At 43.4% G+C, this 25434-nt stretch overlaps 2 protein-coding genes across 4 annotated transcripts in view; one reads left to right on the forward strand and one right to left on the reverse strand.

Moving 5' to 3' along the window:
* Window positions 1-25434, reverse strand: part of LOC124969861 (zinc finger protein 655) — a 50182-nt gene that overhangs the window by 2187 nt on the left and 22561 nt on the right. For 2 of the 3 annotated variants that reach the window (XM_047532842.1, XM_047532841.1), the window contains exons 2-6: window positions 16450-16607; window positions 15379-15458; window positions 12798-13008; window positions 11032-11178; window positions 10038-10175 (exon numbers count right to left, since the gene is read on the reverse strand). In XM_047532842.1, the coding sequence (XP_047388798.1) occupies window positions 10038-10175; window positions 11032-11178; window positions 12798-13008; window positions 15379-15390 (508 nt within the window). In that variant the 5' untranslated portion in view covers window positions 15391-15458; window positions 16450-16607. The remainder of the gene's footprint in view (window positions 1-10037; window positions 10176-11031; window positions 11179-12797; window positions 13009-15378; window positions 15459-16449; window positions 16608-25434) is intronic. The other variant, XM_047532843.1, reaches the window with a different exon arrangement.
* On the forward strand, window positions 25140-25384 carry LOC124969878 (mitochondrial import inner membrane translocase subunit Tim8 B-like). Its single transcript, XM_047532873.1, is given in 2 exon segments — window positions 25140-25227; window positions 25230-25384. Coding segments are annotated over 2 exon segments (243 nt in total).

Genomic DNA, 25434 nt, shown 5'->3' on the forward strand with positions numbered 1-25434 from the left:
GGCCTGTGTCTTATCTCTCTGCGGGCAGGGAGTGCGATAGGTGGCGCCGAAACCCGGGAATCTACAGATAAAGTAAGAGGTAATTATTTATTTTCATTTATGACCTTGAGTCCGTCATTGGTAGTTCATTTATGACCTTGAGTCCGTCATTGGTATTTCATTTATGACCTTGAGTCCGTCATTGGTAGTTCATTTATGACCTTGAGTCCGTCATTGGTAGCCGGCAGTGAAGGGTAAAGAACCCAGAAAAAAAAAAAAAAAATTAAAACTTCATAGATAGATGCAGTGGTACCAGATTGTTTGTGTGGTGTGTGTTATTTTTGTGTTTGTTGTGTGGCTTGTTTGTGTGCTTGGAGCTCTTAGTGCTGTAAGATTTAATCATAGGAACAGAACTGTCTGGGACTGGAATGAAGCAGCCTCTTAGGGAGTTGTTGGGGAATCACGGAATGCCGCTGAAGGCAGAACAGCTTGAGCATTCCTTGATACCATAAAAAAGGTCTCTCCGTGGTTTTTAGATAAAGGGTTGTTAAATATATTCCTCAGTGGAAGCACCTGGGAGAGGATCTACGCATAACAAAAAAGCAAAAGCTGTTACCTGTTGGAACTTTAGCCATTTGGTCCCTGATTAAATCTTGCTTACAACATAAAGATAAACAAAATCTAAAGGGACCCCTGGAAGAGGGAAGTCAGGTTTTAGAAGAGATTAAAGAGAAACGGTTCTGTTCTCAGAACTCAGAAAGAAATAATAACTCAGAAGGGGAAGATTCAAAAGAGGAACTTTCAGGGGAGGAGCTAGAAAGGACATTTGGGAAGCTAACAATGCAGTCTAAGCACCCTATTAATGATGACATTGACACCGGTGAAGACTCGAGACCTGTGGGCAATAGTTAAAAAAAACACTCTTTTGTGGAGCCTCTGACTGAGGGCAGTCAGGTTTTGGAGAAAATATAAGAGAAAAGGTCTAAAACATCAAAAAGGGCGTCAATAAGATCAGGGACAAACAAAAATAAAAATGAAAGTGGGTGTAAGGAACAACTTGTTAGAAAGAGGGAAATCAGTTTAGGAGAGGGTCCCCCTAGGCAGAGAGCTCAGCAGCTCCATTCCTTAAAAGTAGTAAAAAATAATGTTTTGTGATTTTCTGCATTCAAACCTAACCTGATTTCTCAACCAGGAAAAAAAGGGTTAAAAAGTCCTGGGTGATCCTCCCTCCCCCTGCCACATTGGAATGTAAAGTCTCAAGGAGAAAAGGGGGGTAACCTAAAGATAAGAAGAAAAGAAGAAAAAAAGTGTCCGTTTTAAATTCCTGGGCCGCTGCATAAAACTGACTTATTCTTCAGGATTCTTGTTTGGTTTTGTTTTTTTTCTTTAATGCTGTATTTTTGAGCTCATAATTTTGATCCTGCATACCTAGGTTAATGATTTTTTTTTCTTTTTGATCAGTTCTATTTTTTATTCAACTGAAGTTTTTGAACAGCTGTTTCATTGCAATGAACATTCACCTATAAATTACAAGGCCTTTGATTTTGTGTTATTTGTATGTCGTACTGTCTGGTGTTATGTCTTATCTGCATCAAAACTGAGCGCTCTCAAAATTAAAATTTAAAAATGGATCCAAATACTTTTATTCACGTGATTTAAAAGGGTTCAATTTAAATTGGGTAAACTAATAAAAGTAAAATATTTTTAAAAATAACTTACAAGTCTCCAGGTGGTCAAACTAATGAAATGTTAATGTTAAACAATGTCTAATATCAATTGCTTCTAGGACTTTTCTTCAGCAGGAAAGAGGCAACGGATCCTGTTCAGGACACTTGTCTGATATCTTGGTTTTTATAAAATAAATAAATTGGAGTTAACATGTATGGGATTACTCAAATGTGTTTGTAGAGACGTCTGGTTAATTTACAAAGTTAAAATGCTAATTGTTAAATAACATCAAGTACTCTTAACTCCTCAAATTCCATGGGGTATCATACTTAAACATTATTGGTGTTTTCATAGGTTGGTAAATAAAAGGGTTTAAACTTGCTTTGTGTCATCACTAAACTAAAAACAAGGTTACTAAGAGTTATATCCTAACAAGTGGAATTCTATATATAAAGGGTCCCAAAAGTTTCAACTGTGTTTCAATTAAGAGTACTATAAACAACAAAATATTTAATCTTATTAAAATAGGGTGATTTATCTAAATTCAGAAATTTCATAAGAGTTGTTTCAGAATGTGAACAAAAAGGGGTCAACAAATAGGGAAGAGAAAATAAAAGGTTCTGGGTTTAAAAATGTATTTAATAAAAAGGAAAAGAAAATGTTTCTGGATAAAAAAGTCTGTGTGTAACAAAGGGCAAGTTTCAACAAGTCTGTGTGTAACTAAGTTGGTTGTGTGTATGTAAAACAGCTAAAGCTATTTAAGGTTTTTCCTAAGGTGAAATACTAATGTTCTGATATAAGCCAAAGTTTAATCTATATGGTAAAATGACATGGTAAAATGACAAGGATTTCTTAGAAACACCAATTCATTCTTAACTTTGTGTCTCTTAAGTTTTATTAAAAATAGGGGTTTATACAATTATGGTTAAGCAACTGTTAAAAATTTGTACTACGTTATAAAGTCTAAATTTTTCTTTAAAAACTAAAATTGGTAAGAACCAATTCCTCACTAAAATTAAAATAACTCTAACCACAGATGTACCTTATAACCCACAAAAACAAGGTATTGTTGAACATACACATCTCACCCTCAAAAATGTTCTTTATAAACAAAAAGGGGGAATAGAGGAGACCTTCAGGTCCCCTAAAGATAAACTTTCTCTTTGTCTCTTTGTTTGGGGTTTTTTTTAACTCTGGGTAATAAGAGTAACCCGGTGCTTTACTGGAGCTGCGGCTCAGTTTGTGTGTTTCCACGGAATAAACTAACTTACTACCTCTTTTTAGTCTCTTAGGAGGAACAGTTCAACTATGTAACAAAACAACTGCTTCTCTCAATTGTACTTCAGATTTGTGCTATCTCTCAATGTTAAAATGCTTCTAGGTTCCTGCTGGCAGACTTAATGTGTGTTCCTACCTTCCTACCAGTCCCAGTCTCTGTTACAGATGCAAAATTGCCAGTGTTACTATCAAGAAACAGGAGAGAATTTGACATCACAGCGGCTATGGTCACTGCAATAGTGGTTTCTGCAACAGCAGCACTAGCAACTGCCATACCTACAGCAACAGCAGTCAATCACTTGGCCGAAAATATAGCTGCAGCCTTACAGACTAAAGAGACCCTAAACCAACATCTAACAGCAGGCATACTCCTTATGAACCAGCGAGTGGACTTACTTCAAGAACAAATGGACATTTTACAGGAACTGTTAAACGTGGGATGTATTTATCATCTGGCGGGACTGTGCGTTACACCTGTAGCTTACCATAACTTCAGCTATGCAGCAAACTTGTCTAGAATCTTGTCTGCTCAGCTACAAACAAACTGGTCTTACGAATTTGATAATCTTACTGCTATTCTTAGATCTCAAATTGTTAGTCTCAATGCTACTAGAGTTAATGTAGCCCCTATGTCCGAAGTGCTAAGTTGGCTATCCTCCTCTTTCAGCTTTGTAAGCAATGGGCAGGTATGGGAGCCTTTTGTATGTTCATGGTTATTACTGTTATCTTCCTCACACGCCTTATCATGCGCATGCGCCGAGATCAAGTTAGAGATCGTATCATCTTCCATCAGGCCATAGCTGCCCTAGAGGCCGGCAGTTCCCCACAAGTATGGCTCATGAGGCTGGATCGCTAGCCAGACGGGTAAGGAAGGAGGTGACCACTGTACCGACCTAAGACAGGAGCTGTAGCATGCTCTACAGTTATCCGATGACGGGTAAGGACGGTGGTTGACCACTCCGCCTAAGACAGGCACGGTCCCGAGCTTTCCTTTTCTTTTTAAAAGAGAAAAGGGGGAACTGTCGGGGTTTCGGCCGGACCCCTGGCCCTAGGTGTGGCAAGGCTAAGATGGCGCCTGGCAGTGAGCCAGAGCAGTTAACTTTTGCACAAACAACTGACATTATTTTGAGGAAGTTCCAGGGATTGGCTAAGCTCCCTGATGGACAGTACAGGTCCACTATATGCCTGCCTTCGCTGCCTGTATCTGTGAATGCTCTCCCCTCGTGCGAAAATGCTGATTGGTTACAAGTACTGTATATATTGGAGTGTAAGTTCCACAAAGAGGGAGAACCAAAGAAAGAACTATGAGGAAGAAGCGCGCAAAATAAAGAGCTCAAAAGAACCAGGCCTGTGTCTTATCTCTCTGCGGGCAGGGAGTGCGATAATTTATGTAAATGTATTTACACATATGTAAGGAACAAGAGAGTAAAATGACAAGATTTATGGAAAAATATCACTTCTAGTTAAGAAAACAGATGAATTTTTTATGGTACTGGGAATTGAACCCGGAGGTGCTCTACCTCTGACCCACCTCTCCAGTCCTTGTTACTTTTTTTTTTGAGACAGGGCCTAAGTTGCTTAGGTACTCACAAAGTTACTGAGGCTGGCCTCGAACTTGTGACCCTCCTGCCTCAGCCTCCCAAGTTGCTGAAATGACAGGCATGCACAACCACAGCCAGCAAAAGTTTACATTTAATGTTTGTGGAAATGGATTTCAAAATAGACTACAAAATAAGTCTCAATAAATTCAAAGGTGCAGGATTACACAGTCCACATTTTGTGACCAAAGTGGAGTTAAGAATAACCAACACATGAAATTATGGCATTTGCTGGCAAATGGATGGGAATGGAGAACATAATGCTAAGGGAAATAAGTGAGACTCAGAAACTCAGAAGTCCAATGTTTTCTCTCATACGTGGAAGCTAGAGTAAAATAAAGGAAAGGAGGAGGGAAAGATGGGATGCCATAAAGATCTAGGAAAGATCAGTCATGTAGAAGAAGGAGATCAAGAGGGAGAGAAGAGGCTGGGGATATAGCTCAGTTGGTAGAGTGCTTGCGTGTCAAGCACAAGGCCCTGCGTTCAATCCCCAGCACTGCAAAAAACAAGAATGGGGAAGTAGTGCTGAATGAATCCTTTAAAAGTCATGTCATGGGGGCTGGGGAGATAGCTCAGGTGGTAGAGTGCTTACCTCGTAAGCACAAGGCCCTGAGTTCGATTCCCCAGTACCGCAAAAAAAAAAAAAAAAAAGTCATGTCATGTGCATATATAAGTATACCACAGGCAATTTCACCTTTATATATAAGTAAAAAGAAGCAATCAAATATTAATGGATAGCCAAGCAAAAGGAAGTCTAGTAGAGTGGAGGAAGCAGAGGAGGATAGAGGGAAAGGGGGAGACCTTGAACTGAATTCTAATTCCATGCATATATGCTCCTGTCTGGATGAACCTAGCTACTATGCATAACTATAAAGCTCTAATAAAAAAAAAAAGAATAATCAACAATGACACAAAAAAAATTACATTTGGAAATTTAAAAGTATACTTTAAAATGATCATGAATCAAAGCACGTATCATAAAGGGAGCTAGAAAATATTTTAAATAGAACAATAACTAAAATATTACACACAATGGAAGATGTAGACAAAGGTAATTTTTAGGAGAAATTAAAGTTTTAACTGCCTGTTTAGAAAAAGAAGAAATAGTCAACAAATATAGACCTGATTTGAGAAGTTGGGAAAAGAGGTCAGAGTGGTGAAAAAGTTGGCTAAAATACACCCTTCTTAGGACTTTGCATATGTTAAATTAGATTTACCAGTGACTAGATGCTGTGCGCAAAAAGACTCAAGGACAAAAATAAGCTGGAAAAAAGAATATCCCAAAGACAGTAGAATGGAGGAACATTCAAAATAAGAGCAAATATTAGCCAGGCACCATGGCACATATGGAAGCGTAATACCACGGCTTGGGAGACTGAGGCAGGAGGATCTCGAATTCAAAACCAGCCTCAGCAACTTAAGGCCCTAAGCAACTCAGCCAGACCCTGTTCTTTCTTTCTTTCTTTTTTTTTTGTACTGGGAATTGAACTCAGGGCACTCAACCACTGAGTCACATTCCCAGTCTTTTTTTATATTTTATTTAGAGACAGGGTCTCAATGAGTTGCACCCCTGGGTTCAATTCCTGGTACCATTGCTGTAGCTGGCTTTGAACTCCTGATCCTCCTGCCTCAGCCACCCAACCTGCTGAGAACAGGCATGTACCCCAACGCCCAGTCAGACTCTGTTTCTAAATAAAATATTTTAAAAGGGTTGGGGATGAGGCTCAGTGGTTAAGCGCCCCCCTGGGTTCAATACCTGGTACCAAAAAAGTAAATATTAATTAAATCGAAAACAAACAAAGCATCTTCATGCTTCAACAAAGCTAAATCTGATTCTTTGAAAAGACTTTAAAAATGGTGAACTTCTAACAAAATTCACAATAAAAAGAAAAATTATGTGTGGAAAAAAGTATATAACTAGATACGGCACAAATTAAAATTTTTTTAAACTTTTTTATAACCATACAAATTTGAAAATTTAGATAAAATATATAAATTTGTATAAATATGTAACCTACCAAAACAGACTCAAAAAGAAATAAAATACCTGAATAGTTGTATAATCACTAAAGAAATTGAATCATGAGCTAAAAATTCTCTCAAAGAGAAACACTATGTTCCTTTTATAGGTAAGCTTACCTAGAACAAAATAACTCTAAACATAAATTCAGAGATTAGAAAAAGATAGAATACACTGAACTCACTTTGTGGAGCTTATAAAACTATACCAAACATCACACAAGGTCAGTATAAGAAAGGGAATTTCAAGACCAATCTCACTAGAAAATGTTAGGGAGATTTTGAATAACAAAAGCAAAAAAGATAAAAACTAATGGACAAGTTAGGTTCGTTTCAGAAATACAAATTTTGAATTTGGAAATTTTATCTTCTAGATTAACTGCTTAAGTTAGAAAAACTAATGACCCCAATATGTACAGAAAGAAAACGTATCCAGTGAAATTTAACATCTATCCATGACTGAAAACAAAACTTTTTGCAAACTGGGACTAGAAGGTTACTTCATTAAAGTGATAAAGACTGCCTACCCAGGGCTGGGAAGATAGCTCAGCTGGTAGACTGCCTGCCTCGCAAGCACAAGGCCCTGGGTTCAATCCCCAGCACCGCAAAAAAAAAAAAAAAAAAAAAAAAGACTGCCTACCCAAAATGTTCACAAACACCTTACCTCGTAAAGAAACATCAGAAATATCCCCTTAACTATTGCCACTTCTATTATCATTGTACTAGAAGTACAAATATCTAAAGGGGAAAATGCAAACCATAGGAAAAATTATAAGACTTTGCAGAACTCATTAAAGAACATCCAAGAAAATAGGAAGAAAATATCATGTTTGTGGATAGAATAATTCAATATTATTAAAAAGAGGGAAAAAAGGATCAGTGCTCCTTACATTGACCATATATGTTCAGTGTAACTCAAAAAAAAAAAACCACAGTTTTTTTGTGAAATGTAACAAGCTGATAATTGAATTTCTACATAAGGAAAAAATGCCAAGAATAACTAAATACCTTTGGAAAACAAGCGCAAGGATTTTCCTACAAGATATCAAGATACATAATGTCAGGAATAGTTCAAAGTTGTAGCAATAATGAAAGTATGGTTTGTACACCAGGATGGACAGAGTAGTGGAACATGAGAACTTGATTACTGACAAAAAATGGCACCGCAGATCAGAGGAAAAGGATAGTGTAGTGGATACATAGTACTATGACAACTGGCTCTTCATCTGAAAAATGAAAGCAATCCTATCTTCACACCATAAATCAATTCAAGATGGATTGAAGACTTAGATAAAGAAGGCTGGGCATGGTGGCACAGACCTGTAATCCCAGCTGCTTGGGAGGCTGAGACAGGAGGATCTCCAACCTCAGCAACTTAGTGAGGCCCTAAGCAAGTTATTGAGACCCTGTCTCTAAATAAAATATATAAAATATATTTTTTGAAAAGGGGCCTGGGGATGTGGCTCAGTAGTTAAGCACCCCTGGGTTCAATTCCTGGTACCAATAATAATAATAATAATAGGTGAATATTTAAAATATATAAACACCTCTGATAAATCAATTTGAAAGGGACAAATGGTCAATAAACCTGTTCAAAGATGTTCAACCTGATTAATAATCAAGGAAACACACATTAATAACATAAGATAACTGCTTATACCAATGAAACTGGCAAAGGTTAAAAAAAACTGGTAATTTCAAATATCGACAAGGAGACGGGGCAACAGGAATTCTTTTGGCCTGCCTATAGGCACGTAAATTGTTATCAGCTTTTGAGAAATCTATTTGGCACCATCTGGAAAACCTAAAAATATGCATAATCTCAATATAAGAATTCCTAGTATATATCCTAGAGAGCGTCGAGCACACGTGCAATAGGAGATAAGTTCGAAAAGTTCAAAGGACAGTGAGTGACAATAGGAAACAAACCTGAAAACACTCACTGTCCACTGACAGGAAAGTGGGTAAATTGTAGAATATTTATACAATTAAATATTGAGGGCAATAAAAATTAATGAATCTCAGTTACTCTTGTTAACATAGAGGACTCTAAGGGACATAATATTGATTGAACATAGCAAGTTCCCAAAGAATAAATACAGTACAATTATGTTTACATAAAGTTTCAAAACATGGAAAACTAAATAATACGGTGGTCAAGGAGACCTATGTGTGTAGAAAATGTGACTGGCATAAATCTCAGACTCATTCATTCTGGAGGGGAGAGAAGATGTCATCAAGAAGAGTCATGGGTGAGGTGCTTCAGAGATACTGGCCATGTTCTACCACATTTCATTTATTTTGAGAAGTCAATTTTTTTTTCATATTTTAACATCTCCAAATTGAAGGTGTTTTACAAATTAAAGAATCTCTGGGGGCTGGAGTTGTGGCTCAATGTTAGAGCGCTTGCCTAGCATGTGTGAGGCACTGGGGTCGATTCTCAACACCACATATATATAAAAGAATAAAATAAAGATCTATCAACCTCTAAAAAAATATTTTTAAAAAAAATCTCTGAATTACACTTGGCACCAATTTCTCTTTCTCATTGGTACATAAAATAATCGTTTACATTATGAACAATGGATTCATTGAAATATGGCTAGCTCTTAACTATACGGTGGGAACTGGGTATCTCTATTTTTAATTACTTGTATCTTATAGATATAAATGGGTGTGTGTGTGTGTGTACATGCAAGCGTATATGTGTGTGCCGGGATTGAATGAAGGGATGCTCCACCACTGAGCTACATCCCCCACTCTTTTGGTTTTTTGGGTTTTTTTGTTTTGTTTTGTTTTGTCTTGTTTTTGCGGTGCTGGGGATCGAACCCAGGGCACCATCTGGAAAAGCTAAAACCTTGAACTTGTGATCCTCCTGCCTCAGACTCCCAAGTCACTGGGATTAGACGTGTGTACCACCATGCCTAGCTACAAATATTCTTTTATATATTTGATAGATCTTAAAATTGAGACATGGAATATGATCAGGGGTCAGGTTAACGCAGCAGAGGAAGGATTAGGAGTAGAGACAGAATCAGACAGGATTAAGAATCCAGGTGGTGATAGTGTTTAAAGATAAAAGGTTAGAGTGAAGAACGAGATTGATAGATTTCAAGATAGAGACAGGAATAGAGAGCCTTAGAAACCAGGATGGTGTAAGGGAGAGCACAGACACCTGGAAGGTTTCTTTCTAGCACCAAGAGGGATAAGAACCAAAAGGCCAAGTTTGGGGATAGGTTTGAGGCAGTGCTGTCCATGGGAACTTTCTGCAGAGATGGAAATCTCACTACCCACACTGTCCAATGTGGTAGCCAACTAGACGCATGCGGTTGTTGAAAATCTGAAAAGTGGCTACTGGGACTGAGGAAGTGAATTTTTAACTTTTAATTAAAGTTAAATAGCTATGTAGCTAGCGGCTATGGTTTAGAACAGTGCAGCTCCCCCATAATTGCAGACAAGAGGACAAGGAGGGGGCCACGGCCACAGGACACTCACCAGCCACTAGGAACAGAAGGATGTCAAAGCCCAGGATGTAGTAAGGCCACTGTATGGAGAACTGCAGCGGGCTGGGCTTCATCCTCAGATCCCGGATCTCCAGGGCGTGCAGCAACATGGCCAGGAAGGCACAGGTCCCTGCAGGATCACGGGAGGCACGCTTACTCTCTGGCTGGGCTTCCTGCTTTGGCCCAGCCTTCCTCGCACTGAATCAGGCAGAGCCCACGTGGCTCCTGCTTAGCGACTTCGTCCCACTCTGAGCCAACAACAAACCCCCTCTGCATGCTCATCGCAAAGCCCTGTGCCTCACCACCCAGGGCTCCCACCAACAGAAACCCCTTTCTCGGTATCCTTGGTGTCTGTGACCTTGGCTCAATTCCGGTTGAGCCCTCTGGGTGCCACACTTTGGATGAAATTCAACAGGATTTTCCCACTGAAAGTATTCTACCTTCTCCCTCGGCCAGGGAGCTTCCCAGGGTGGGGCCTTGATCACCCTTTTCAAATGCCAAAAGGTTCAAAAGGGCAAAGAAGTTCTCTTACATTCAGTCATTCAAGAAACATTGCTTGTTCTTTTAGATATTTCAATTATGATTCTTTGCCAGATTCTATGACAGACAGTTCCTGGGTAGCTAGGTGACCTACCAGACACATGACCCCAAGGCAACTGGGTCAGAGAGGAAACTAACTGTAGAGTGCTAAGAAGCCCCAAAAGAAGAGACATCATAAACTCTAAAGGGGCAGGTGTGGGGGGTCAATTAATTCATACAGAAGGCAAAGAGGAGGAACCTTAAAAATCACGCTTCTCGGGCTGGGGAGATAGCTCAGCTGGTAGAGTGCTTGCCTTGCAAGTACAAGGCCCTGAGTTCAATCCCCAGTACCGCAAAAAAAGAAAAAAAAAATCACGCTTCTCTTCACATCACAGAAACCAACAACCCACTTCCTTTGCATCCCTCTGGGGCACTAGAAGGACAGGGATTGCCTGGCGGTTCCACACCTGTGAGGAAGCTGACAGAGGCTGACACAACATTGTGCTTCCAAGTCCTTGGGAAGAGTTCAGATGCAGAAGACACCGTGAGGAAGATGGTGAGGAAGGCCAAGATAACTGCAGAGATCAGGAAGAACCGGCCAAGGAGGATGTAGACTGCAGGAGAGGGAGAGCCAGGGCAGGAGCTGGGGACCCTGCCCTCCAAAAGGCAGAGACCCTCAGAGCCTGGCACAGGGGGCCCTGGAGCCTCCACCACCCTCAGATCCCAAAGCATGGCCTTGGGATCAAAGCCTGGGACCCTACCACTTTGCCCCCCACAAATGGTTGGGCCTTACTTACCATTTTGTTCCCAACAACATGGAAGCACATGGGGCCAAGGGGAGTCAGATTGACAATGTCAGACATGGAAATCATTCATCAGTTCTTAACAGATATGATTATGTGATTTTGGTTCCATGAAATCATGTAGGGAAATCATGTATCTTCCATTTAGGGAAAAACAATGGTTTTAATAAAACACATAAAAAGCAAACTCTCCAGGTAAAAATTGGTTGCATGTGCAATTGTGAAAACTCACATCTGTATTGGTTATGCTAAAATACCCGTAGAAAATCAGAACTCTACAAGCTCAAAATGTTCAACTCCACAGGGAACCCCCTCAGCATTATTAAATTTCCCTGTTAACAACATAAGCAAAACAGACCAAAAATAGTAGAGTCTAGGAACAGGGCAATTTGTCCTCCTGTTGATGATTTCGACCATGCTAAAATTAGTTTGAACACCCTGAGCACACAGAGATGGACATCTGGGAGTGGGACAAAAGACAGAGGTGTTGCTGAACACCCAGACATTCCAGAATCCATCCTTGGTTAAATCAGTGGTGGTCCTCAACGGGGAGAAGTTTGGTCCCTCAAGTATTTGACAATGCCTGGAGACAATTTGGTTGTCACGACTAAGTAGTGAGTGTTACTCCAGGCATCTTGTGGGTAGAAGAGGGCAGGAGTGCTATTTCCCATCCTGCAAGAAACAGGAGAGCCCCCATATAAAAGATTACCCATCCCAAAATGTCAGTAGCACCAAGATTGAGGAAGCTTGGGTCAAAGAGCTCAAAGATCGTCAAGCCATCTTAACCCAGGTGGCCTCTCCTGTTCCCAGGAATTAGTCCCTGGGTCTCCCTGAGTCATGTCTTTTCCAAGACAGACACCCTTGGGGCCTTCAGCTCTTTCCTTATAGGGACTAGGGATGTAGCTTAGTGATACAGTGCATGCTTTGTCTACATAAGGCTCTGGGTTCAATCCCCAGCATCAAGAGGAAGATTTTTTTTTTTGTAAAAAATAGTCTCAAGTGCTTTGCTCATCCTCCAAACTCAATTATTTGTGTCCATTCCCTCTCACATGTGGTCCCCAGGCCTGAGTCCATTCTCTGCAGGGCTGCCACTTCATGGTAACTGGGGAAGCTGAAATTCAACCCCACTGGGGGCTGCGTCAGCCTTGAGGAGCAGAGCAGAAACCCTTCCCTCATCCCCATAGAGCATCCTGGTCTAGAAATAAACTTGGTTCCTAACACATTTGCCCCTACTCCGGAGGTCAACATGACATTATCACCCTTTCACAGCCTCCTACATTCCTCTCATCCCAAAAGAGTGAAGATTCAGAGAAAATGCCTTTATGGGCTTATTAAATTTTGTCCTCTGCCCCCAATCTGCCCTATCTCCACCCAGTCATCAAATTGGTCCCATCTCCCCTTTCCTCATCCCTACCCACAGCCCTCCTTACCGGATAAGGGTCGAGGCTTCCAACATTTGATATGGAAGCAGTTCTCAAACAGGCCACTGAAAAACACATCATGGGTCTCCTCATCCATGAGCCGCACCCAGAAGGGAAAGATGGAGACCAGCAGTATGAGCAGATAGCCCAGGGAGGCCAAGACCAGGACTATGGCCCAGGTGTATCCTTTCAGGTTCTTGTCCTCTAAAGCCAGCATCGCCTGTGTAAGGGAAAAGTGAAGGCAGAGGTGGAACTTCTCCACATTCTCCCGTGGCTCAGGGGGAAGGAAATGCAGGCGCTGTGCATGGCGCATGGGTGAGGTTTGTCCGTGGGGAGTTCTTTGCCTTGCTTAACTTTACAGCCTCTAGGCCTCTGCGCATGACCTAAAACATGCAGGAAATGTTGTCTGCCCTGATTCACTGGGTGGCCTTGGGCATGGTGGGGGCCCATTTTCAGTCCCAGTTTCCTCCTCAGGCAAAGTGAGGAGGTCAGCCCCAACCTTCCCAAGGTCTCTCAGCTCTACAGTTGCAATTTTTCCATTCCGCGAATGCCCACCCCCCACTGCCAGCAAAATGCATCTCCATCAGCCTCTTCTGTGTCAGCTGTTTGCCTTTTGATTGCAGAATGAGGACCTGGGGGAGGCAGTTGAGGCCAAAACTCCAAGTGTCCTTGCTCAGTGACTGGCCTTCTGACCACAGGAAACAGGGGAGGGGCCCATCGGGCCAGGAGGTGGCCTCTGCTGAAAAAGGAGCAGATTCACTAAAGAAAAGTGTACTCCTAGTTTCAGTGCTCCACAGAGCCTCCTGAAGTCCCGGTTCCCTTTAAGCCCAGAGAGAGGTCAAGGCCCTCGGCCAAGGAAGCCCTCAGCCCAAAATACCTTCTCTTTTGCTACCATCAGTCAGTGAGTTTTCTTCTAAAGGAGCAGCTAGGCTGTGCTAGGCAAGTCTTGATCAGGAGCCCGAGACTGTTGCCCCAGCCTCTCCAGTCCCTAAGTGTGTCATCCTGGGAACTTGCTCAAACTCAAACTCTCTAGGCCCTGGTTTCCCCATTTGGGGGGGGGGGGGATAGATACATATATATGTATGTATGTATATTGTGTGTGTGTGTGTGTGTATATATATATATATATATATATATATATACACACATATATACATATGTGTATGTGTGTGTGTGTGTGTGTACCTCACCTGCCCAGTGTGACCAGTGGGAGACCAAATGAAGTAATACATATCAAAGGGCCAGGCCCAGTGCTCTGGACTCAGGTGCTTGGTTAAAGATGTGCTCAGGGGGCAAGGACAGGATGGAGAGCAGACATCTAAAATTCAAACCTCCCTGTGGGAGAAGGAGCTAGTAGCCATTTGCATCTTTGGGGCACATGTATTCAACCAGTCTGCTTTCTCCCCTGTCTTTGCAGAGCCCAGCAGCCCGGAAGGAAGTTTTCCTGTGGTGGTGAGAGATGAACTGGGGAAGGAGAGGGGGTGTCTGGCAGCCTGGTTGCTACACAGAGGGCAGGCTGGGTTGGGAGTCATCCGGGGGCACTGTGATGAGCCTGGCTACCTGGCAGTGGAGGAGAAGGGTACTAGGAGGTGAAAGAAAAATGGGACAAGGTCTTGAAAATCCTGCCGGAGCGGAGCTGCGTTTGGCTGTGTTTGGTGAGTGCAGAAGACGAGACTCTGGGAATGAGGGTGCCTCTTTCCCTTGTCCCTGTACCCTGCGCAAATGTTCGTGCCCAGTGCCAGGCACTAAGGCCCCTTCACAGTCCAGTGAAAACCCTTTTGCTGCAGCCAAGGGGATGGTTGTCTCTGAGGGCTGCTGAGCACTCTAGCCCAACAAGCCTGATGGCAGAGGGTAGAGGTACAGGTCCCTCCTGCGTCCTCACACCCAAACACGCTGACCAATACTAACGGGCAACAATGTTCCTCCTCCGTGCTGTCAGTGACTTGAAGATGTTTCGGTGCACTTTCTCCTCCTTTCTGTCAGTCACTAGTTTCTCTGCTCACCTAAAGAATTATACTCTCCCCCTAAGTCACCCCTTTCATCTTCCGTCCGCTCTCCAGCTCACACTGATGAGTCCTGTCAGTCTCAGGGCCAGTTTCCTTCACTCTACAAGGATGAAGTGGATCGGACCAGAGAGTGCTGAGGAGCCCTGCTAGCTCTAAACCTCAACAGGAAGGCGTCATGATCACTGCATGGGACTGTGTACACAGGGCATCTCAACCTGTCTAGAAGTGACCTCTGTCTGTCCCTATTTCCACCATCCCTTGCTCACCCCGGGTCCAGCCTTGAGGTCATACTGCTTTCCCCCTCCCCCACACATGCTTCCATCTTATCACCCTCCCTCACCCCCTAGTGTTCCTTTCATAAAGTTCCCAAGCACCCTGCAAACCTCCCTCCACACATGGAACCCGACAGTCATTCCTGAGACCCCAGCCTCCTTGCCTGGGTTCCTTCCCAGGGTACCCTCTCTGCTCTCCAAAGCCTTTCAGATTCCACTTCCCCTGAAGAGTGCCACTTGGTCCACTCCATGCAGCCCTCCCAGAAAACAACCACCTTCTGTTCCATCAACAAAGATAAACTGTGCACTTACTGGTTGCCCCATGCCCAGCTTGGGCCAATGGTGGGGATCAGGGATGAAAATTGACAGGACTCAATGGCTCCTGGAAACTACTAGGGGAGAGACACATCAACATGTCACATAGCACAGTGCTTTGCTCCCCAGCCTGGGGCTACCCAAGGTACCTAGTGCCATGTGCTCCCTCCCTAGCCAGACAGTTGCCCAGTGATGAAGATCATGTCCTCCTCCCCAAGCCTATGGCCAGGACCCTGCAGAAAACTGCCCTTAGTACTAGTGCTGGACAACTGTGCTTCCAAGGATATGCAGTCTAAGATATGCATGGATACAGGCCAGACCCTAGGATCCTAGGAATTTTAATCAAAAAAGAAAAGCAGAGACAGAGAGAGGGAAAGACTGATGGAGGAGTCCACAGTCAGTAAGAGCATGGGAACCAGAATTCTGCATGGCTGCCCACCCACCTCACCAGCCGCCATGGGTCACAGTTTGATTGATTCCCAAATGTGCGGGTTGCAATGGGCGATAAGAAGGGGCCACCTAAAGCGCACCCCAGGTAGGCCTGGGGAGATGCCTGGAGGAAGCATCCAGATAACCGGGAGCTCTCAGCCCCCACTGTTCCCACTGACTGAGGGGATCTCAAGAGGTTCCTTCCTGTTGACAATCCTCCAGACCCTGAATGCCAGGACTCAACCTTTCGATGGTCCCAAAGCCATAGGGCTGTTTTCCAGACCCCAAGATGGGCCCTGACCTGGCTACCCGGCTACAGACCCCGCCCTGCACCCCAGGGCCTGTCGGGTGCTGCTGAGTCTGGGGATGCGGGTTTGGGCAGGAGGGCGTCTCCATGCTCTCCCGCTCCCACCCTGAGGAGCCCACCTCCGCCCCTGCCTGGGGCACCCGTGAGGTCTCCGGTCCCGGCAGGGTCTCCCTCCAGACGGGTCCCTTGGCCACCGGTCAACCCTTTCAGACCTGGTCAGGGATCTCGTCCTGCAGCTTCCGTTGGGGCCTCCCGCGCGCCGAGCCTCGCGGCCCAGCCCCCGCCGCTGCAGAAACTGGGGGCTCAGCCCTCCCTCCCCGCGGTCTGCTCACCTGTCCTCGGTGGGTCCCCGGCCTCCGCCTTTGTTCCAGGTACCGGCCTCGCTCACAGATGGGTGGGGGTCGGAGTCATCAGTAGCGGTCAGATCCGAATTCGAATTCCAGCGCTGTCATTACCGGGAGGGAGACTTTAGGTAAGTAGTTACTTCTTCCTGGAGTTTTCTCAGATGTTTAAAAAAATAAAAATAAAAATAAGTAGAATTACAATAGTTACTCTTCCTGTTAGAAGGCTGGAAGGGTCCAAGGATGTGCCTGGAAAAGACTCCTGTGCTAAATAAGCAACAGCTATTTTTTTTTTTTTTTTTTTTTTTTTTTTTTTTTTTTTAGCGGTGCTGGGGATTTGAACCCAGGGCCTTGGGCTTACGAGGCAAGCACTCTACCGACTGAGCTATATCCCCAGCCCCAGCAACAGCTATTTTTAAAAAATATTTTTTAGTTGTAGATATACACAATATCTTTATTTACTTATTTGTTTTTATGTGGTGCTGAGCTTTGAACCCAGTGCCTCACACGAAAGGCAAGCACTCTACCACTGAGCTACGACCCCAGACCTGGCAACAGCTATTACTGAAGCAGACCAGAGACCCTTACCCAGAAGACCCTTACCATGATTAAGCAGAACGCCCCTCCCCCATATTTGTATCATAAGTTTCTCTTGTCGGAAAGATTTTCTCACAGGACATCAGCAAAAACTTCTGCAGAGGGCATTGTGTAGCTTTCTCTCTCTCTCTTTTTTTTTTTTGTAAATGCCAAGTTTGCAGAAAAAAAAAAAAACTTGTAAAACCTCTGTCTAGCCAAAAAAAAAAAAACCTTCAAACCCCTCCTCCCACTGGTTATAAAGTTCAAAGAATTTCCAGACTCTGGACCCTGCAGCCAATAAACCTGCTTCCTGAAAATTCCTCGAGTGTCCAGCCTCTTCTGTCCTACATCATTATCTAGAGCAGGAAGGACCCCAGGAATCTCTGACTGCTCACGACCCTTCTCACACTGGACACCTATTGCCATCCCTCCCCTCAACAGGCTCTGGCAGTCAGCTCCCTCTCTGCCTTCCCAGAAAGCTATCTGACCCTCTCACCAGGACCAGTGATGGGCTGCCCACACTGCTGGTTTTAACCTGGGGAAGACTCTTCAAAGTGGTTGGAGACAAGAGCTTCCAGCCCCCAGACAGGGGCGGGGGTCTGGAACCCACATTGACTCAGAGACTTGGGAGGTTGAGGAAGGAGTATCATAAACGTGAGGCCAGCCTCAGCAACTTTTAGCAAGACCTTGTCTCAAAATAAAATAAGGACTGGGAATCTAGCTCAGTGGCAAAGCACCCTGGGTTCAATCCCCAGTAGCCCAAAAAGAAAAAAAGAAGCCTGCGTAGAAAAAAATATTTCCAAATCTATTCAAACTCTAGAAAAACATATAAAAACAAAAAAAATACATAAAATAAATTCCACAGGGTGGGATAGCACACTCCTATAGTCCCAGCTGAGACTGAGGAAGGAGACTGACTTGAGCCCAGGAGTTCAGGGCCAGCCTGAGCAACACAGTGAGACTAGGCATCTTAAAAAAAAAAAAAAAAAAAAAAAAAAAAAAAAAAACTGTACCCTTTGCTCTGTATCTAAGGGAGATAACAGAAACACATTTCCCATTTACTTTAAAATATTTCTTCTAGGGGATTTAGCTTCATGGAAGAGCACTTGGTTAGCACATGCAAGACCCTGAGTTCTGGCCTCAGTCCTGGGGGAGAAAAAAATCTCCTCTCAAATTTTACTTGTTAAAGATGACTTACTAGCCAGGCCCAGTGGTACATGCCTGTAATCCCAGAAACTCAGAGGCTGAGGCAGGAGGATCACAGGTTTGAGGCCAGCCTCAGCAACTCAGTGAGATGCTATTTCAAAATAAAAAAATAAAAAGGGCTGGGGACGTGGCTCAATAGTTAAGCACCCCCTGGGTTCAATCTCAGGTTCAAAAAAAAAAAATAGCTTACTAAAACTAGAAAAGTTGTTTTATAGCAATATTAGGGAGAGTTGGTGCTCTGCTTAAAGGGCTCTTTCCAGAAAACAGGGTGCTGAGCAATACCCAATGTTGTATTTCTGTCAGCATTGAAAGCCTAAAACATGCACAGCCCTGATTTTATTAGATAATGGTCATGGCCTTGAGAGAATTTCAAAATCATCTGTGACACCTTATCAGGGAATCTATTCACACTAGTCCCCCTACCTCCAGATCCATCCTTATCTTCTGCACATTTGGTCTGGATACGGGTTTTAACATTTTTACACCCCTTGCACATGTATTTGACTGTGTGCTAACCAGATGGCAAGCCATGGAATGCTGGGATTAGGTTTTTCCTTTTTTTTTTTGGGGGGGGGGGTGGGTAGGGGACAGGGTTTTGTCAAGTTGCCAAGGCTAGCCTTGAACTTTTAATCCATCTGCCTCAGTCTTCCACATGGCTAGGATTACAAGCAAGAGTCACCCCCGCAGAGACAATCACCTCAGTAGGGACAAGGTTCTCAAGAAGATGGATAAGGGCACAAAGTAGTCTAAACACAAGGAAGTTGAGACAGGATCTCAAAAAAAATTATTTTATTTTATTTTTTTTAGTTGTAGACAGACTGTAGATAAGACACAATACCTTTATTTTATTTATTTATTTTTATGTAATATTGAGGATCAAACCCAGTGCCTTACATGTGCTAGGCAAGTGCTCTATTACTGAGCTACAACCCCAGCCTCTCAATTTTTTTTTTAAATAAAGGGCTAGGGGTGTAGTTCAATGGTAAAGGGCGTCCTTAGCATGCTCAAGACTCTAGTCTCCATCCCCAGCACTAAAGAGATTGTTTAAATTGGTGTAACTGTATCCAATTTTCAATGGTAACAAACTGAATTCAGCTGTTTCCTGGCCATTCAGCAGATAGAGCTTCTAGAGACCTAGACATCTAGAGACCTCTTAGTTATCCTTCCCAATTCCTTGCAGATTTACCTCCTGACTCATTGTTGCCCTTGCCAACATCTTTCTTGCAACTCTTAATAATACTTTCATTATCTGTATCAATTACATTTCTCATTCCCTGGCCTCTCGGTCTCAAATCCTCCTCTGCTTTAACCCCTCACTCTATGATCATGGCATTGACCAATAATCATAGCCCATAATCTCAGTGTCAGGCAGCTTGCTCACTTACTACCATCAACATCCTCTCTGCCCAGTCTCAAGAGATCAACGTGTACTAAACCTCTGCTCCTTCAGGTCCATGAGTATCTGGTCCAGCTGCACGTCCCGCGTGGGCGAGGGAAAGGGTTCCTATAGGAGGGATGGGTTGGCTGCGAAATAAAAGCCATGAAATTTATTTATCAGAAATAATGACAGGGGGATATAGCCCAATTGGCAGAGTGCTTTCTTTGCGGCACCACCAAAAAAAAAAAAAAAAATGACAGAAGACAGAATTAGCTTTAAAGTAGGGGCATGATCAATTGAGCTGTCCATAAGGGTCTGACTCTAACAAAGGAAAGAGCCCATCCTTGCCTTATTTATAGCAGTACAGATCAAAAGGGGACTAGTAGGAGCTTCTTTGAGAAAAATAGGACAGCGGGTGGAGGTAAGCAAGCCATTTGGCTCTAACGTGTCACTCCCACATCCAGAGCTTGTATTTGAACTTCACTGGTGAACCAACGCGGGATAACCATGTGACTCAGGCAGTTCCTGAAGCTAGATCCTCCTAATAGCTCAACCAAGCTTGGTTCTTCTACAAGACATGGGTGGCTCCCTGCAACCTGGTATAATATTCTTCAACTTTTTGTAGCTTTCATATTTTTCAAAATAAAAAGTGGAGGACAATGATAAATGCCTCTCTCTGCTCCCACATTCACTCAGTAAATAACTTGCTTCTACCCACAGTGCATGTGCCAAATCCGGCCCTGCCTTCCTGTTATCACTATTAATGTCCTAAAGTCGGATTCTAACCACTTCCCATCTCCAGCTTCTCAAATGGCCTCCTTGTACCAATGTTTCCCCAAGTGTCCCATGCTAAATGACACCGTCAGAATGCTCTCCTTGATACTGACACCATACGCAGTCCTCCTGTTTAAGAAACTTTACATACCCCAATATCCACCACACCAAATCTAGACACTCTGGCCTGATAATCTCTTCCCCTCTTCCAGGTCTCATCCACTCTCACATCTTCTCTGTGCTCCAGCTGATATGAACTATTGTTTCCTGAATATGTACATCCCTGGGCACTTCCTTCTCCACCCCTCCAGCTGTAACGGCCTCCCTCCTTACTTCACCCATCACAAGAATCCCCTTCTAAACCCACCTTGAGAGCAGCCTCCTTCCTGAAACCTAAGCCTGCTCCATCTCATCCGGAAGTGATCTCTTTCCTTTGAATATCTAAAGTATACAGTCGCTGCCTCCTTTAAGACAGTGAATATATTCTGCCTTTGGGTTCCTCTTTAGAAGTTTAGGGTGTGTGTCTGTTCCCTTCAAATCACAGCGAAAGAATCTAGGTAATTCCATCTCTAGATGATTCCATCTCTGTTTTTTTTCCCTCCAATCCAAGTACAGCATAAAGAACTCTGCACACAGTAGATACTTTAAAATGCTCCCAATGATTTCCCAATAATCCATTTAAAGGAAGTTTGGGGTTGGGGATATAGCTCAGTTGGTAGAGTGCTTGCCTTGCATGCATAAGGCCCTGTGTTCAATCTCCAGCACCACAAAAAATAAAAATAAAGAAAGTTTGACTCCACCGAGAAGAGAATCTATGGTCCACCAAGAAAAGAATCTATGCCAGGTGAGCACAGTGGCACATGGCTGTAATTCCAGTGATTCAGGAAGCTGAGGCAGGAGGATTGCAAGTTTGAGACCAGTCTTGGCAAATTAGTGAGTAGTGAGGCCCTAAGCGACTTAGTAAGACCCTGAATCAAAATAAAGAAAAGAAAAGAAAATGGTCTGGGGATGTGGCTCAGTGGTAAAGTGCCCCTGGGTTCAATCTCTGGTACCAAAAAAAAAAAAAAAAAAAAAAAAAAGAAAGAAAGAAAGAAGAAAGAAAAGGATCTATAAATCACTTAGGGTTCCAAATAGACCATTTATTTTTTAAAAAATTCTTTAGGAATGAGACTCTGAATTCAGAGAGATACATCTCCTTAGGGGTCTGAGCTACTTGTAAAAGAAATGCCCAAAAGAACTTGGATTCAAAATCTGGTAGATGACAGGAGCCCTGGAATACCTGGCCAATGTGGGACAGAGCTAGAGAAACCCCAGAAGAAAGCAGCTGCCTTCTGAAAAAAAGAGGCAAGTCAAGTGTGTCCTTGTGGATGAAGGTGATTTAAAAAGTATTTTGACTGATTTTCCAAAGGGAGGAGGAACCTAGGAAGTCTTTCAGTAGTTTAACTACAGAGCTACGTGATCCTCCAGTCCCACCAAAACTCAGGTCTACCTGTACATGAGGGTCTTTGCAGGGGTAACTAATTGAGATGAGATCAAAATACACCAGGAGGCCCCGAATCCAATGGTTGGCATCATTTTTTAAAATATTTTTTTTTAGTTGTCAGTGGACACCTATTTTACTTATTTATATGTGACGCTATGAATGAGTGCCTCACCCAGGCTAGGCAATCGCTCTACCACTGAACTACAACCCCAGCCTGCTGGTTGGCATCTTTATAAGATATAAAACAGGGAGACTCAAACACAGAGACCCAGAGGGAAGACAATTCTGTGACACTGGAGGCAGAGACTAAGGGGCAGCAACCAGAAGTCAAGGAGCCCCAAGGACTGCTGGGAACCCTAGACAGCAAGAGGCAAGAAGGATCCTTCCCTAGAGCTTTGGAGCATGGGCCTGCCCACACCTTGACTTTTAACTTCTAATCTCCAGAAATTGTGAGGACGCATTTCTTTTAAGTCACGCAGTTGTGGTAATTTGTGACAGCAGCCCTAAAAACTTCCTGTTTGGCCAATCCACAAAGATCTATGAACCAACTACTAGGAAGTAGATACTGGTAGGGGAGTTATTATGGAAATATATGACCCAGGTACTTCAAGACACAAAATTAGGAAAAACAACCTCCACCTAGGTGAGTTGGGGACAGCAGCAAGAATGACATTAAGCTGGAACCTGAACTATGCTCAACAAGGTAGACAAAAATAATAGCATGTTAAGGTTCAGAAACATAAGGTGGAATGCTAAGTTTAAGAAGTAGTGAGGAAAAAATTCAATGTGACTTAAATGTATGCTCCATGTGGGAAGGAAGCAGAAGGTGTGGCAGAAAAATAAAGAGAAACCAGATAGAGACTTACACCAGGCATGGTGGTGCCTGTAATCCCAGTGACTTAGGAGGCTGAGGCAGGAGGACTGCAAGTTCAAAACCAGCTTTAGCATCTTAGTGAGGCCCTAAGAAACTTAGTGAGACTCTGTCTCTAAATAAAATATTAAGAAGGGTTGGGGATGTTGCTTAGTGGTTAAGCACCCCTGGCTTCAATCACTGGTACCAGAAAAACTTTTTTACAGGGCCGACGATGTAGTTCAGTGGTAGAGTGCTTGCCTAGCACGTGTGAGGCACTGGGTTCAATCCTCAGCACCACATATAAATCAATAAAGAAATAAAGATCTTGTGTCCATCTACAACTAAAAAAAAATATTTTAAAAAAATTTACAAACCACACTCAGAATTTTAGACAGTATCCTACAGGTAGAGAGTAACATTATCAAAATTTATTTCCAGGGAAGTTCATTCTGACAGCAGTGTTGGGGGCAAACTGGTGGGGGGGGGAGACCAATAGCAGAGGGATATGCTATAGTGTGGATCTAGAATGTCCCTCAAAGGTCCATGTGTTAGAGACTTAGTCTCCAGGGAGGCACTGGTGGGAGGTGGTGGAAACTTTAAGAGATAGGACCTAGTAGGACATCTTCTGGTCACTGGGTAGATGTGCTGCTGAAAGGGATAGTGGAACCCCAATCCTCTTCCTTTCTTTCATTTTCCAGCCATGAGATGAGTAGTTTTGCTTTGTCATATACTTCCATTATGATACGCTGCTTTTTCACTGGCCCCAAAGCAACGGGACCAAGCAACGGGACCAACCAATCATGAGCTGAAGCCTCCATGAACCATGAACTTTTCTCTTTCAAGTTGATTATCTCAAGTATTTGTTATAGTGTCAGAAAGCTGACCGGCACAGGACTTGTTAACAATCCAGGAAAACTAGAACAAGCAACTAAAAAAGGAACTGGTGATTGTAAGAAACGGAATGAAATTTTTCTGAAAAAAATGACTGAAGGTTTGGTGATTGACTGCAAATGCAGGGAAGGAGAATGACTCCACACTCTGTTAACTTGGGGAAAACAGTTACTAAAATTAACCTGGGCAGGTCGGGAGGAGGTGGGAAAGGATGAATTCAGAAATGCACCTACGAATGCCAGTCAACATCTCATATTCGTGAGTCAGCTAGAAGTCAGCGCAGCACACAATGGTGGCCAAAGTCGTGGAAGAAGGGAGCTCACCCACAGAAGTGAAGAGTAAAAAGGGCTGAGGATGACACTGGGGGAAATTAATATTTAAGAAACAGCTAGAGCCAAGTGTGCAGCACACACCAGCAATTTGGGAGGCTGAGGCAGGAGGATTGCAAGTTTGGGGCAAGACTGGGCAACTTAACCAGACCCTATCTCAAATTAAAAAAAAAAAAATGGTGCTGGGCATGGTGGTGCTCGCCTATAATCCCAGCAGCTTGGGAGGCTGAGGCAGGAGGATTGCAAATTCAAAACCAGCCTCAGCAAAAGTGAAGCACTAAGCAACTCAGTGAGACCCTGTCTCCAAATAAAATACAAAATAGGGCTAGGGATGTGGCTCAGTGGTCAAATGCCCGAGTTCAATCCCCAGTACCAAAAAATAATTTTTTAAAATGTATGGGGCCAGGCATAGTGGCACACACCTGTAATCCCAGCGGCTCAGGAGGCTAAGGCAGGAGGACTGCAAATTGAAAACCAGCCTCAGCAACCTAGTGAGGCCCTAAGCAGCTCAGCAAGACCTCGTCTCTAAATAAAATATTAAAAAGGGCTGTAGCTGTGGCTCAGTGGTAAAGCAACCTGGGTTCAATCCCTGATACCAAAAAAAAAAAAAAAAAAAAAAAGAAAAGAAAGAAATTAAAATTTTAAAAACACAGCTGGAGACATAGAAGTGGGTAGAAAGCCTGAGAAGGCAAGAGGTAGACCAAGAGAAATCTGCACTTCCAAAACCAAGGAACAAAAGTAGCAAAGAGTAATCACTTCATCAGAAAATACTAAGGGTTGAAAAATGTGCCCAGTATCGGGGTGTCGCTGGGGGTAGGGCTCAGTGTTAGTGTGCTAGTCTACCATATGCAAGGCCCTGGGTTTGAGTCCCAGCACTGCAAAAATAAGTGTACAGTGGACTTGTGTGTTAAGCCACTGGTAACTTTGAAAAAAATTTTTGTGGTTTTTTTTTTTTTGCGGTACTGGGGATCGAACTCAGGGCCTTGTGCTTGCAAGGCAAGCACTCTATCAACTGAGCTATCTCCCCAGCCCCTGTGTTATTTTTTGTGAGTACTGGGGATTAAATCCAGGGCCTCATGCATGCTAGACAAGTGTCTGCCATTGAGCTACAATCCCAACCCTAAAACCAGTTCTGAAGGAGCAGAAGTAGTGCCCTACATTGAAAAGTGACTAAGGATTAAGAAAATAGCAATGGCAGAGCTAGATGAGGTGGACCAAGCGGAGCTGCAGCCTCTGGTGGCCACCAAAGAGCAGAAGGCATGGTTCACTGCAGTGCTTCACAGAGGCTAGTCTGGGATCAATGAATGGAGAAGCCCAGGAATCACCCAGACTCTGGCACTGAAAACGATCTCTCTAGCTGTGTGGACTGCTTCAATGACACTACTCTTGCCATCACCAGTTGGCTTGCCCAGATCATACAGAAAGGAGGGCAGTAGGTCATCCCCTGGGAGAATGCCAAAAGCAGCAAAGGACTCCTTATTAAGCA

This window comes from Sciurus carolinensis, chromosome 18 (genome assembly GCF_902686445.1).
Source record: "Sciurus carolinensis chromosome 18, mSciCar1.2, whole genome shotgun sequence".
NCBI lineage: Eukaryota > Metazoa > Chordata > Mammalia > Rodentia > Sciuridae > Sciurus > Sciurus carolinensis.